Here is a 14,712-nt window from a genome sequence, read left to right as displayed (position 1 = left end):
GGTCTGAAGCTCCTCCGCGGTATTGATTTAACATTAAACGCCAGTTAAATGGAAACCCAGTCCAACGTGAACCTTGGCCCCGGGCAGTCGAGTGATTAAGTTCACGTGGCAAATTGGAACGAGATGCCTGGATGGAAAGTCGATGGTCGCGGCATTTAACATGAATTTTTTTTGTTGCCTTGGAGAGAATGTTGACGTTTACACACACGGCACTTTTCATCATCTCTGTTAATGACCCATTACAATCAATTCTTATGCTCATACAGTGGTGGTATTGTAAACTTTACCTGGCTCTTATAGTTTTGTGGGATGACCAGTAGGAGCATGCTTTGTTGAGCAGGTGTATTTGCCATACTCACTATGGACCTCGCCATTCCCAACCTGTGTTCTGCTTTCCCATCTGTGGGCTCCGTCAGACCCACAGATTGGCTGTATTCACAGACAAACGCACAGGCCAGAGGTCAGTAAGCCCTTGAAAAGTTTTGGGACGCTGATGACTGACAGACTGCCAGGCGCTTTGGAAACGTGGCCAATGATGCCTTGATCACACTCAATATTTATGCAAATGATGTGGACTAAACTTTTGAAAGAATCATGATGTAAAGATGGATCTACTTTGCATTTCCTGTTCCTGCTTTAGGCAGTAAACAAACAAATGACGACCAGGAAGTCACCCAGCGCATCTTTAATACTAGATTTGGCCAAAGAAAGTAGTATTGCCGTAAAAACATTTTAGTTTTTAGGTTTTCTATCTAAATTATTGTAAGTGAAAAGTTGAAAAGTTGAAAGTGAAAAGTTGAAAAGCTCAGTGATTTGTCTCTGTTGCAGGGCCCTTTTGTGTTAATATAATAAATAGGTTGGCACCAGAAGAAAATTGGCTAATAAATACCTGATTCTTCACTTCGGCACTTCAAAAAGTGGAGCTTTGCAGATATTTTTTATGTTGATGCAGGACTGTATGAAGCTGTTCTGAACAGAACTGATACTTTAAATCATACAAGAATACTTTATTTTATTTTTTTTTTGATGTGTTTTGTCTCTTTCTGAATGCAGGTATTTTCATGTCATGTTTCTTTTTCGTTTGCTTGACGTGCCGTGGATGCCTCGTTAGATTTTGGGGAAACTGATATTTCACAGAATATTTTGCATAATATCCTAACATAACCTGTGTATAACCACAGACCCGAGAACATTTCATCCATTTCAACATTTTGAAATATTCAGCCAATATGCAGATACATTTATATATTTAGATTTTTTTTTCAACAGAAATTGTAATCACACAGTGCTTATTTTAAATAGCCATATAATATAGACTGTAAGTACAACCGTACAATTACAATTGTACATACAATATATCAGTGTTTAATAATGATTAAAGATTTACAATTTCAAAGTAACACATTTGAAACTAAAAGAGAACAGACATTTTCAATTGAATTAAGAGGTAAAAGAAGGAAAAGCTTTTTTTCAAACCTCTGTTAGTTTGTGTGCTGGATGCTGACTCGTAGTGTCATCTACTCTAAATTGTAAAGTCATTATTATCACACTTAGCAGCCATCCAGCTACATATGACACGATAAAGTCGCTCCCGTCCAACCTGAGGACGGCACCTCGATATCTGTCATTTCAAATCATCAAGAAAGTGTGCCTCATTGTTGTTATTTAGTCATGATAATGCAGCACAAAATGTATATGATCATATCATGGTCATCTAATCGCACTGTTGATGTGTTCAGCTGAGACAATGTTTCCACCATCAGAGACAGTTTTGAAATGACTCAACTGGGGATTACTTATATTTACTATGTGCCCTGCAAGTACGAACAACCACAAATAATTGCCTGCAGGGACAACACCTCACTTACAATATAAAAAAATATTTTAAAAGGTCTGAAGAAAAAAAGAGAATCATCAAAAAACGGAATCTTCAGTTTCAACCAACAAAAACTACAATATATGTAGAGGCCTCTGTAATCTAGAAAATATTGTTTCAATGGGTTAAATCTTATATAACATTAAAGGCACAACCACACTAAATAGACTCTTTGAGCTCACATTTTCATTTTTTAACATGCAATTCTTTTTTATGGTTTATGAATACTTAATAATACAAACATGCTCCAGGTTTTCACATCAAAGTGCAGATTGATCCCGAGAATGTGTTTGTTAATAGAGATCTGCCACAAAAAGAGCAGGACCTACTGGGAGCCTCGATGCTGTAGATGTTGTGCAACTACCCCCCCTACTGACCGATAAGTCAAATGATTAGAACCTCACACTAAAGGCTGAGTTATTCAGTGCGGAATATCTCCCCCTGGGTCTGATTGGAAGAGAAGATACTGTTTCACTTCTGTGGGAAGGTGAAGGTTGTGAATCCCACCCAGTCTCTGCTTGCCCACAGTTTTCCTGATGTACAGCCGGCACAGCTGCATCAGAGGAGCCGCTCCTGGGCAGCAGTCCGGGTCGAGGAGCAGGAGCCATGACAGAAAGATGTTTGGATTATTAGCTACTGCTCGAGGCATCGGCCTGCTTGTAAAGGCCACAGGGAACATCTCCACAGTCAGGCTACTCTGTTAGTTTGGATTGAATACCTCCTGCTTGTCTCAGCAGCCTCTCCGCCGGGCTGTCTGGAGGAGCGACGTCCAGCGGCTGTTTGCCTTCTGAGTTCCTGAGGCAGCGGTCGGCCCCGTGGTCCAGCAGGACCGACACCATCTCAAGGTTTGACAGGCTGGCAGCGACGTGCAGCGGGGAGTCGCCAGACACACTGCTGTTCACACTGGCACCTAAAGGAGAGCAGACACTGATGAGGTACGAGGTCCTCACATACAATGTGAGGACAAAGTGAAGCGTTTCTTCTCCCACAGCAGCGCACAGAGCACCATTCATCCGTTGTATTGTTTGCATTAAAGATATTGGGCCATTTCCTACTGAGACGTAATTTTCTCTCTCAATATTCAAATCAAGCACCCAAAATATTTAATATTTATTTTTTACAAGCACTGTATTTGCCTATTATTTTGAGGTACTTTACTTGATACCACTTAATTTATTTATCTGGCAGATTGTTTTCTTATAAAACATCTGATCAGCTAAATTCATAAAAGTAGCAAAACTGTGATAAAGAAGTGCTCCAGTATAAGACCTTCTTTGAGTGTCAAAAAGCATGGAAGTATTATTGGAAGTGGATTTAAAGTATAAATACTAGATATTATATCATCAGATTATCATTTTAGATTATCATTTCTTACTAATGTAAGTAGTATTTTAGTCATTGGTTAAAGTGAAGCTCATTTTAACAATGTTATCTTCTGATGGGATGCATCATGTGTTATAAACTAGTTTTAAGTATATAATTTATATCTATAGATGTCAACAAAATAAAGTACAGTAAAAGAGTAGTTATTATTTTTTTATCTGAATTATATAGAACTATAGAGTGAAATAAATGGAAATACTCAACTAAAGTGTACTTGTACTTCAACAAATGTACTTAGTTACTTTCCTGTGCTTTTATAGTTTTAGCAGTTCTGCATGTATCAAAAAGGTTAATATTAAATTTCTGCAACACATTATTGTATCAAAAATAAAGATCTAATACTATAAAATGCCATATACAATAATATAATCCTTCAGGTACTTAAATACAATTTTAAAATGACTTTTACTTGACTGTGACTAGAGTATTTTACTCTGTGGTATTATTGCTTTTACGAGAGTAATTATCTAGGTACTTCCACTACTGGAAAAGAGTCGTGATCGCATTATTATCATGTACTCGCACATGTGTTGTTTCTGACCCAATAAAACCTGATATGTAGAAATCTATTGAAATCGTACCTCCCTCCCTTTGCCACAAACTGAGCATTGATGGAGCTACAGAAATAACCATAAAGCATTGTTATTACACTAATTAAGGACATGTTTTATTGTATGTGGTATATGGACTATACGTGAAGAAATATATATTGTATTGTGTTTGCCACAAAGACATCTAGTGTGTTCTGAACTGAACTGATACCTTAAATCATACAATAACACATTTTACCTTATAACACCTTTTACCTTAAATCATACAATAACACCTTTTTATTTTTGATGTGTTTTGTCTCTTTCTGAATGCAGGTATTTTCATGTCATGTTTCTTTTTCGTTTGCTTGACGTGCCGTGGATGCCTCGTTAGATTTTACGGAAACTGATATTTCACAGAATATTTTGCATAATATCCTAACATATTCTGTGTATAACCACAGACCCGAGAACATTTGATTCATTTCAACATTTTGAAATATCCTTAAGAGTGACATTGCTCCTACTAAGGTCAATCAACAACATAAAAAGATAAAAGATTAATGCATTCATCAGAAAGGTTCAAAGTGAAATCTCAAGGCGTTCGTACCAAGTTGAAGCAGTTTCCTCACAGAACTTAGGTGCTGATGTGAGCAGGCAACGTGAAGAGGGAACCCCGACTCGGCGATAAACTGATCGACATCCGCACCGTGCTGAACAAGAGGCTGGATGCACTCTGTGTGACCTGCACAGAGTTAACAGAAGCCTCACAATGAGGAGTGATGTAATCTGAAGGACATGCTTTTTAAATCTGCTCATACTACCCGGGCAAGAATAAGCAATACTTTCACTGTAGCTCCAAACAACAAAGATGTATTTCATGCATTATACATTTCTCAGATCTTTTCTGATGTTTTGACGTTCAGTGCATGTTGTAGTGACTGACAAAGCTGCTTCAGCATAGATTATCCATGTATACGCAGTAGAGTGTGACCTCTGACCTTTGGCTGCAGCCCTGTGGATTGGGGAGCTGTTTGGGGTGGTCCCCAGGGGAGTTGCTCCATGTTGAAGGAGCAGCGATACGCAGGTCACGTGACCGCGGGCACACGCCTCTGACAGGGGAGTTTGTCCATCAACCGTTGAACTGTTGACCTGCCACGGGTAAGTATTATTTTTGAGACAATTTACCAGAATAATAAACCAATCAGTCAAAAGCAGTTGTATTTTTAGTGAGTGTCTGTAAAGTGATGACAATTTAAGTGAAAAGCAGTCATTAAATGTTATGAACCTTTAATGTAGCAAAGACATTGTATTATATTCATGCTATTTGCGCTCAAACAGGCACTATAGAGTGAGGGTTTCACCGTCAGACTTTGTATCTGCAGATTTGTGTTTGTTAATGTGTTATTGTGTGTGCTTGTCTGTTGTGGGTTAATCTCTTACTGATGTGCACCAAAACAAAGTTAAACCCAACAATAATTGATCCAGTTTCCTCATAAACATAACAGACAGTGATGCCTTACTGACATTTGCCCCATTTTCCATCAGAAGCTTGGCGCAAGCCACGTGGCCTTGTAAACATGCTCCATGGAGGGGAGAGACCTGGTCCAGAGTGTTCAGATTAACACATGTACCCTGTGAACAACACACAACACATATGGATTGAATAAAATGTGTGTAGGAGATGCACATTTGAAGTTTTGCTCAACAAAATTACATGAGTTGAGTATCTCTTAAGACATGTTCTCAATATGATTAATATGGTTATTTTCAAGCAGAAAAATGTTTTCTAAATGGAATCAACTGCATGTTATAATGATTCATACAGTATATTGTAACTACAAAGTCTCATTAATATACATTACCTGAGCAATGAGTCTCTGCAGATTGAGCACACGTCCATTAAAGGCAGCTTCGTGAATTGGGGACCAGTCTGATTCAAAATCTAAGTGTAGTCGTGACATAAAAGACATGACTATGCATAAAATGGCATGTTAAAGCATTATGTTGAAAGCAGTAAATACACTCCAGCTGCACCGCCAGCATATGCTGCCTTGAGCTACTCACCACTCATCAAAGGGTTTGAGAAAAAAACTGCAGCTCCACTTTGACATGTAGTGTCTCGGGCAGTCTCTCTGTGTCCGGCAGACATATTTCACAATGCCTTCCAAAAGCTGTTTTATGGCCGGGTTGTTTTGCCTCACAGGTTTTTGCAACGGAGGCTGAACTGTGTTGCGCCACCCGAAGCCCAAAGACATCTGAAACACATTTTGTCCTCATCTGTTTTCAGTGTTTTTGTGGCTGATCTTGGTTGCTGTGATGTCATTTCCTCTTTGACAAAGTATTTGCCTGCAGGAAACAGGCTGGTTGAGTGAAGCGGTTGGGTCTCAACCAATGAAGGTGCAGAGGGAGTGGGGCCTGTCGAGCAGGTCTGTAATTTGAGTCTACATTGACACTGTACAGCCACACCCGTCCCCGCCAGCAGGAGGTGGGCGGCGTCCCATTGGTTGAAGATGAGTAAAGGGGAAATGAATCAATCTGCATGTATACCCAGTCATTTATGTATTATTGGTTTGAAGAACGTAAATAATAAGTTCATGGAAAACTGCTAATTTATAAAACTTTTTTTGAAAAGTAGTTGCTTTACTTTAGATTGTTTTTGTTATGTGCCGTAGCTAAGAAGCTGCCACAGCACAGATGTCACGTGTTATATTATTTCCACACATTTAAAGTCCCCCACCAGTCCAGAATGTGTTTTTACTTATTGTTGCTCTACTCTGATGTTTGATCTTCACTGTGGAAGATGTTTGTGCAGAGCTTGACACCAGAAGGTCATTTTCACATTTATCTGTTGAGAGGGGAGGTTTTGCTCTTCTCAAAATCTGAGTTTGATTCTGATGATTTTGCATCACTACATGTGTCTAGCAGTTAAACATTTAAGACACAAATAATTTGCATATTAGCAGGTTATGGGTTTTAAAAGAGGGCGAACAAGTAAAGCTTTTCAAATGTATTCATGCGAATACTTTTATAGTGTCGTATCAAGTATGTATCCAACATATCAACAAATTATTATTCAAAACAAAGTAAGTGGATTTGTCCTAGAACATTGAGGGGGTTGTCAATATGTTGTAACGAGTGTACTTTGTTTTCTTCTTTAAATCCTCAGTTTTTATAGTTTTAATTGTGATGCTTTTGTAATTTTGCTAAAATATCAGTAAAAGAAAGACGTGTTCTTAATTCCATGGAGTCAAACCTTATCTAATTCATGAGAATTGTGTGGCTTACTTTTAAAAAAAACAGGAAATCCACTTATTTTTCAGACTTAAAAGCCTGATAATCAGACAGAACCTTCTTTAAATTCAAGAGGAAGTGTTCAGCTCCTACATTAACAAGAATCTGCTCATTGTCCTTGAGTAAAACACTGACTCCCTATCTCTCTGGTGATGAGCTAATCTGACCTCTGACCTCCCTTACAGAGTTCTATTAAGTTCCCACGCAACTTCTGGAATTAAAATACATCCTAATTCTAACATCTGTGTTATGAATATGTTTTAATATGTAATTGATTCAGGCTGCAGGCAGCGCTTCATGTTCAATAAATAAACAACAATGTGTAATGGTTGTAGCTAAATCTTTCCACAGGCAGCAATTTCCAAATGTACGGCAGCAATATCTGCTGTGCTTTGGGATGTATGAGCACATTCTGCGCTGACCAGCAGAGGGCAACAACAGAGTGCAGATGTGTGTTGATGCTCACTGTGTTCCTCGGGGAGTTGTTAATCCCTGGCAGCAGGCTGCAAATTTGCCATACAATTGACTTTGTGCCTCGTCAGAGAAGGTGCATATGGATCCAAATGCCATTGTATACACTCAATGAATGCCCTCTCTGTTGTACTGAATAATGAAAGCCCTTGATGCTTTGATTTCCAAATAAATCTGCCTCATACGTCCGCCAGCTTGCTCGAATCTCTGTCCAAGCAAGCACCTCTAGCCGCTGCCATGACCTCTGCCTCGACGTGGTGGACGTCTGCTGCACACACAGACATGATATCATGTTTGTTCTTTGTTCAGTCATGTTTATGATTGCCACAGAGAAAATAGCATATTGTTTATGCTGCTGTTTGGAAAGCCATGAGCAATCGTTCGTCATTAAAATTAGATTTTGTGTTCATGTGCAAACCAGTCACTATAAAAGATTGATGAAACAACATAGTTTACATGCTCTCTGGATTAAAATTTAAAGTCAGTCTTTTACATCTGTATGTGCACATTTCTTAATGCGTAACCCTGGATTGTCTGGCATGTGAAGAACTATCCAGAGGTCTGTTTTTCTCATCACAGAAACATGACCCACAAATAGCAGAATTGATTAGCCTGTGTTATCATCAGTATGGTGTCCCAGATTACAACCACATTGTGATGCTAAAGGTTGGATGGGTGGCCTTCTACTCTAGCCACATCTGGGCTACCCATTCAGAGTCTAATAAACAGATATTGTATGATTTGCATTGATATGTTCTTCATTCTTTGATTATTTAACATGTTTTGACTCTGTACTGTGTTAGTGATGTTTGTATCCAGTGCCTTATGTGTGATTTATTGATTATTAAATATCAAACGTTTTTCTATTGATTTACAATTTTCCGCAGCGATTTTGGGGGTCAAATAATTTAAATAACATATAAATAAATACAAATAGTCCAGTGTATATTCATCAGGGATACAGCACAGGCCAAGTACAGCGAAATACTGCACATGAATAAAGTAATAAAACAAACAGTAGCCGACTGAACTCATACCTGTGCCCTGAATCACACAACAGTCCATTGTGGGTTCCTTGTATTGTGGCCCAGTTAAGCTACAAGTGCAGGGATTAAATGGAAGCACATGATGATTCAACCCCGTGATGTCTCAGTCGGCTCATAGACTCAACCATTTCCTCTCCTTTTTTTGTGTGTCTTTTTTCTTCTTTCTCCTGACACGGGCCGTTGCCCACTTCCCTCGCTGCCTCCGTAACTTTCTCCCCGGTGCGTCATGGCGTCCCCGCGGCTGGAGACCTTCTGCTGCCCAAACAGAGACGCAGCGACCGAGTTTGTGGTGACCTTCCAGCCGGTCCTGTTCGGGGCGCTGGGTCTGGGCAGTGCAGGGCTCAGTCTCGTGTTCGCTGTTTTACAAATTCTGCCCAAACGCAAAGGATACCGAAGACTCGGACAGTACCCGCTGCCGAGGCCCGCGTCCTCCTCGCGGATATTATTCATCATCAGTATATGCGACATACTGGGATGCACAGGTAAAGAACTAACCGCTAGTACAGGCCCACTTCTCTTTTTTTTCTATCACAGCTGAGTGAATGTTCTACAACGTGGAGTTGCTGGATTTAATTACGCACACAAATATGTTGTTTTTAACCCGTTTGGTGCTTTATATTTGCCTGTCTGGTTTATGCACACTGAGAAAACATCCAAGAAAACGTTTGTGCAGCTTTTGAAAACGTGATTCGGCCCAAACAAAGAAAGATTCAATTTAAATTTAAATCAATCCCACATCATTTTGGATTAATGTTAGACGTCTTTAGAATACCTTCTTTTTTAAATGGGAAACTTTAAGTATAAACTGTAAAACATAATTCAAATCCAAACTCCAGCAAGAACCCTGAACTATTCTGTACATGTAAGATGTTTAGTTCTGAAGCCGCTTGCCCGAAAAGAATGAATCATGAGCTCTCATGTGAGTCATGGATGACTCCTGACCACTGCCAAGCCTTTCCTCTGTTGATCTGAATAATACACCATTGTTCTTAAAGCAAGCAATAGTTACACATCTAATAGGACACAAAAGGCTGCAGATTAGTTTCAGATTGTTGAACTACATCAGATCCAACGTGACACCTGAACTGCTCATTCATCACGTTGCCTCTGCTGCCTGCAGAGAGAGGAGGCAGATGAAGTCATGTATCACTGTGTGGTTAGTGCCCAGCGAGATTCATCCTCCGCTGCAAACTCGCATCTTGAAGCACACCCCTGATGCAATTTAAAAACAAATACACAACAGCATGTAGTCTGTATCACATTAAGTTTCTGGGAGAGCTCCCGTTTTCCCACCCCACAGTGAAGAGGCTCATGTAGGAAATGGAAACACCCTTATAAAACACACCTGGAGGTAGTTCATATTTCCATGACATAAAGCAGCCATTAAAAGGACTCCCATGACTGACTGTAGTTAATTAACACACTTAATAATACAGAATGAAATTATGCCTAAATGTTATTAAAACCAGACTGTTTTTTTTGCTCTCCTCTGAGTTTGTATGAGTTTTTTCCCAGTGAAGCAGGATCTGTCTGCGTTGCAGTTTACAATGAGAGCTCATGTGTGTTTGTCCTCCTTCAGGTATCATCGTCAGGTCCTCTGTCTGGCTGGGCCTGCCTAACATCATGGAGCACGTCTCAGTGGCCAACAGCACTGACGTGTGGCCCGAGGTCTTCTGTGTTGGCAGTGCAGTATGTATGATGCTCTTTGACCAGGCTTCATAGTTCTCTTCAGCCTGTATTCGGTTAAAAGCACCGTATTGCTTTATGCTCGACAGCTGACGCGACTCAGACTATATTGCAGAGAATCTAACATATTAACACTAACTAACAATCCATTCAATTTGATGTCTTTAAGTGTGGGACGCTACTATGACAAAAAATTCCCCTTGGGGATTAATAAAGAACATATCAATCTATGTTACACGGTTAATCATACATGATCCTGCAAAATGCCTTGCATGCTCAATGTCTTTTCAAACTGTCAAGTTTAGATCACAGTGCAGAGAGGCACAATTATTATTAGAAGTAATATATTGACCCATCGATTAAGTGTGTTGTATCTCATTTCTCTATTACAGATGTGGATCCAGTTGTTTTTTAGTGCTTCCTTCTGGTGGACCTTTTGTTATGCTGTTGACGTCTTCCTGGTTGTGAAAACATCTGCAGGAATCAGGTGAGCTGAGCCTCAACTCCTGTCTACAACTCATTATCACCTGAAAATCTCCTCCTATAGACAAGACACTTTGCACTGATCTGGAATGTGTCATTTACAACCAGCTGAGTCTGTTAAACCTCTTCCTCTCATGTATATATGTTCACTTTGTGCAATAGATGTAATGCTTCTTCTCGCATGACTCCATTTGAGAACTCCCTGAAACTGGTTTGGGTTCTGTTATATAGAAAGCATTCACTGCAGGTGCACTAAGGTCGATTTTTGTACACACTTTTTGTGTTGCAATGGGCTAACATTATCTTCCCAGTGTGTGCGGTAGCTTTGTTTCCTGCACAGAAAAAAGAACTCAAGATAAAGAGCTGCAGCATGTGTTGTGAGCTCAGTCTCATGACTGGTTTCTTTTCCCATCAGCACCATTATCCTCTACCACATGATTACATGGGGTCTGGCTGTGCTGTTGTGTGTCGAAGGAGTGGCCATGCTCTACTACCCATCTATCTCTGAGTAAGACACTTTCTTGTTCATTCGGATGCACCGTTGAGCGCCATTCGGCATTCATGTCGGTGTCTTTTCTCCTACAAGAGCCTGAGACTATCAGTGTTCAGCTGCTCTGAGTCCCAATGCTGATTCCAATATGTTGTTGCATGTTTTGTGCAGCTGTGAGCAAGGTCTCCAGCACGCTATCCCACACTATCTTACCACATACGCACCAATGCTGCTCGTCCTGGTAGCCAATCCTGTCTTCTTTAATCGGACCATATCCGCAGGTCAGTTTCTGCCCTCAAATCTCTCGATGGCAAATGCTTTCTCACACGTGCTCATGGGCCTAACCGTCCATCTCTCTTGTCCTTCCAATCTAGTGACATCTTTGCTCAAAGGACGACAAGGAATCTACACAGAAAATGAGAGACGGCTGGCCAATGAGATCAAAATACGCTTCTTTAAAATAATGCTGGTGTTCTGTATTTGGTAAGCTACTGTTCTTTATCAAAGGCATCCACATACAGAAATAGGACATTTTGGGGACCACTTTATTTGGGAAATTAGAAAATTGTGGCTTCATCTTTACTGTACAGACATGAGGGTGGTGTCAGTCAGCAGCCGTTGCGAGTTCGGGAAAAGAAAAGTACAGAAAAGTCTTATTTGGAGAGATGTGTTTAAATCTAATGAGGCATGTTGCTGATTCAGCTGGGTTCCAAACATCATCAACGAGTGCCTCCTCTTCTACCTGGAGATGCAGACAGACATCAACGATAACAATTTCAGGAATATCAGAAACGCAGCCCTCATCACATGGTTTATTATGGTGGGTTAAAAAACACAGACACAGAATTAAGAACACTAGTTTTAGCCAAGTCTAACACCTTAAATTACCCTGCATTTTGACTCCTTCAGGGAATCCTGAACCCCATGCAAGCTTTCCTCAACACGCTTGCCTTTCACGGCTGGACCGGCTTCGATGTTGACTTCAGGTTGCAGCAGAGGAGGGAGCTGGCCTGGGACTCAGTTTCTACTTCAGTGCCAAACACAGCAGGTAATAATCCCTTGGTGGGAACTACTCTGCTCTACCAGAGTCATGTCCAGGAGGCCAAAAAGAGCAACGGACAGCACCACTCCGACGCCATCAGCGTTCTCTCAGAAGGTAATTGGGCTTTAAGTGGCAGTAACAACTCGCCAGTATATCAGGGCTGGTGAGGCTGTAAAGCATTAGCATCCTGCATGGTGCATGTATCTCCGCATGGCTGGACTGCCTCCTCTTTTAATTAAGTATGTATTTTAATTTGGATGACATTGTGGTAGCATAATATCATCAAGTGAAGAATCTGCCCCAACCGTCTGAAAACAAGTTTATTTTATTTTATTTTCTAGTGGTTTAGTTTTCATCGTGGTGATTACATTACTATCAGAGGCAAAGCTCTGGAGACATTGACCAGGATGAAACTAAAGCTCTGTGATGATTTTTTTATATATAAAAAAATAACTTTTTAAACTATTATTGTATTTGACTCCAGCTGGATACAATAATGAAGCATGAATACCATGGAGTATTGTCAGTTATGATCCATGGTGTACGTTACACATTTTGAAAACAGAAATGTTGTTATGTTTGTTATCCACCATGTCAGGGAATGTTTTGTTTTTTCTACTGTGAAACCTCATATTGGTTGCAAATTCTGAGCACTGCAATTGTGCCAATTTATCACATAGAGCTGTATGTATCATTATTGATAATACATAGATGATATGCAGAGAGCAAGTAGCAAAGTTGTTTAGATGAAGCAGGTAAAATAAATCAGTTACAGAGTATTGGAGACACCTAACTAATGCAGCTGTGTAATAAATCCTGATGAAGGTTTCCATTTTCAGTGTTTTGTTGAAACTATTATAACTTTTTAGTCATTTTGGAAGCTGATGTTTCTTGTGTTTTGTATTATACTGAGAGGTGTTTTGAATGTTGCGTTTGCCCTTATTGATATAATTATGGGCAACACCTAACAGAATGACCTCAGTGTAGGATTTATTGCAGAACTGTTATATTAGAGCGCTTTAGGTTTGGCTTGGTGTATCTAATGAACTGGAACCTGAGGTAAGATTGAAGACTGATGTGCATTTTCTGGGTAAAAATGTCAATATTTATGAACTAAGTCTCATAACACTAAGTGATGACATGCCATTTTCACACAGGACATTTTGACATGTGACAGCAAGAAACGCACAGGTGTAAATAATTAAACTAATGATGGCCGAGGATCATGAAGCTGCTTTACAATAGCAGGCGTTGGCAGTTAACAACCCAGATATTGTGAAAGATATTAATAGCACCTGCACTTTTCCTACTATGATGTGACAAAAAGTCTGTTACGGTACTATTAAATGCATTTTGGGATGATTTTGTAAAGCATTACAATTTTGTTTGTGCACAATGTGGATCACATGTACCAACGCTATTTTCACTGTTTTGTGTCACCATTCAGTGTCTTTAGAAATAAAGTGGATTGAAAAAAAAAGATATTTGTTTTTCGTTCATTTATATAACCTTCAAGTGCCAGAATGGATTAAAACAATATTCAAAAAACATATGGCACAATTCTAAATTGGCAAAAAACACATTAAAGACTGCATTTGCAAATAATTCCCAAAGTACATGTGTGAATCAATCCATATTTACATCTGTGAATCAGGGGGTGGGGGAGGTGTCTAAATGCAAGATCATTAGAAAAGCAGTTTAAACTGTGAAGATGTCATGTGCAGTAACATCCAGTAATCTACCCCTATTTTGTCTTGCTAGGTTCAGAGTCTAGTACAGTTGAAATCCACATTTCCAGCGATCTCCGAGACTATGAGGATGTAGACGCTGATGGGGAATCCTTGGAGAACTCTGTAAGGCATTAGCTGGGTGATCAACAAGCCGCCTCCCTCCACTCTCCTGTGTGGCAGTTTTCTTTTGTTTGCCTACTTTTGTTTAAGGTTGTGTCCTTTTTTAACTGCCATTATCCCATTGAGATTTCCCCAAAAATATTACCGGGTCAGGAGATTTCATTTGTTGTAATTCTTTATTCTAAGCCTTTTATTCTTCTCTAAATGGTTTTAATCTGTCTGCAGTAGTGTAGTGTAACATTACAGACCCATTAACTGTTCAGCAGCTGAACAGTCCCATAGCTACTCCACCGTCTCTCTTGTAGCAGTCATCAGAACAAACTGCATGATCAACTTGATTTTAATAATGCCTTCTGTGCTTGAAGGAAAATATATCCTGGCAATTAAATGTGCACTGGTTTTGTGATGTGCACTTTTGTCACCAAGCTCTCAAAGCACAATAGAATGTCTTAAGCTCAATACTTTTTGCTTTTTTTCAACAAATTTATTGTTTTCCCTGTTGTCCACTTTGTATTTTTGCACACATTGTATACTGTATTACATTTCAAAAGGTATTTCTTA

At 39.6% G+C, this 14,712-nt stretch overlaps 2 protein-coding genes across 3 annotated transcripts; one reads left to right on the top strand and one right to left on the bottom strand.

The window, feature by feature from the left end:
* Positions 1–1,935: 1,935 nt before the first annotated feature.
* LOC137783061 (ankyrin repeat and SOCS box protein 9-like) lies at positions 1,936–6,088 on the bottom strand. Its single transcript, XM_068572821.1, has 7 exons — positions 5,857–6,088; positions 5,655–5,734; positions 5,317–5,424; positions 4,791–4,941; positions 4,400–4,534; positions 2,595–2,786; positions 1,936–2,449 (listed from the first exon to the last, which is right to left on the bottom strand). The coding sequence occupies exons 1-7, from the start codon at positions 5,939–5,941 to the stop codon at positions 2,298–2,300; spliced, it is 903 nt and encodes a 300-aa protein (XP_068428922.1). The 5' UTR covers positions 5,942–6,088; the 3' UTR covers positions 1,936–2,297.
* Positions 6,089–8,603: 2,515 nt separating this feature from the next.
* Positions 8,604–14,641, top strand: gpr143 (G protein-coupled receptor 143). Of its 2 annotated transcripts, none has more exons than XM_068572948.1 (9): positions 8,604–9,082; positions 10,180–10,289; positions 10,679–10,773; positions 11,185–11,277; positions 11,431–11,540; positions 11,634–11,742; positions 11,962–12,079; positions 12,169–12,307; positions 14,063–14,641. In XM_068572948.1, exons 1-9 carry the CDS (start codon positions 8,827–8,829, stop codon positions 14,164–14,166), a joined length of 1,134 nt encoding a protein of 377 aa, XP_068429049.1. In that variant the 5' UTR covers positions 8,604–8,826; the 3' UTR covers positions 14,167–14,641. The 2 variants fall into 2 exon arrangements, with proteins under 2 accessions (XP_068429049.1, XP_068429048.1); XM_068572947.1 differs by having other exon boundaries at positions 12,169–12,415.
* Positions 14,642–14,712: the final 71 nt, after the last annotated feature.

The sequence above is a fragment of the Clinocottus analis genome, unplaced genomic scaffold (assembly GCF_023055335.1).
Source record: "Clinocottus analis isolate CAN_PGR_092001 unplaced genomic scaffold, fCliAna1.0.p SCAF_12, whole genome shotgun sequence".
Lineage (NCBI taxonomy): Eukaryota > Metazoa > Chordata > Actinopteri > Perciformes > Cottidae > Clinocottus > Clinocottus analis.
This window is presented reverse-complemented; position numbering and strand designations above follow the sequence as displayed.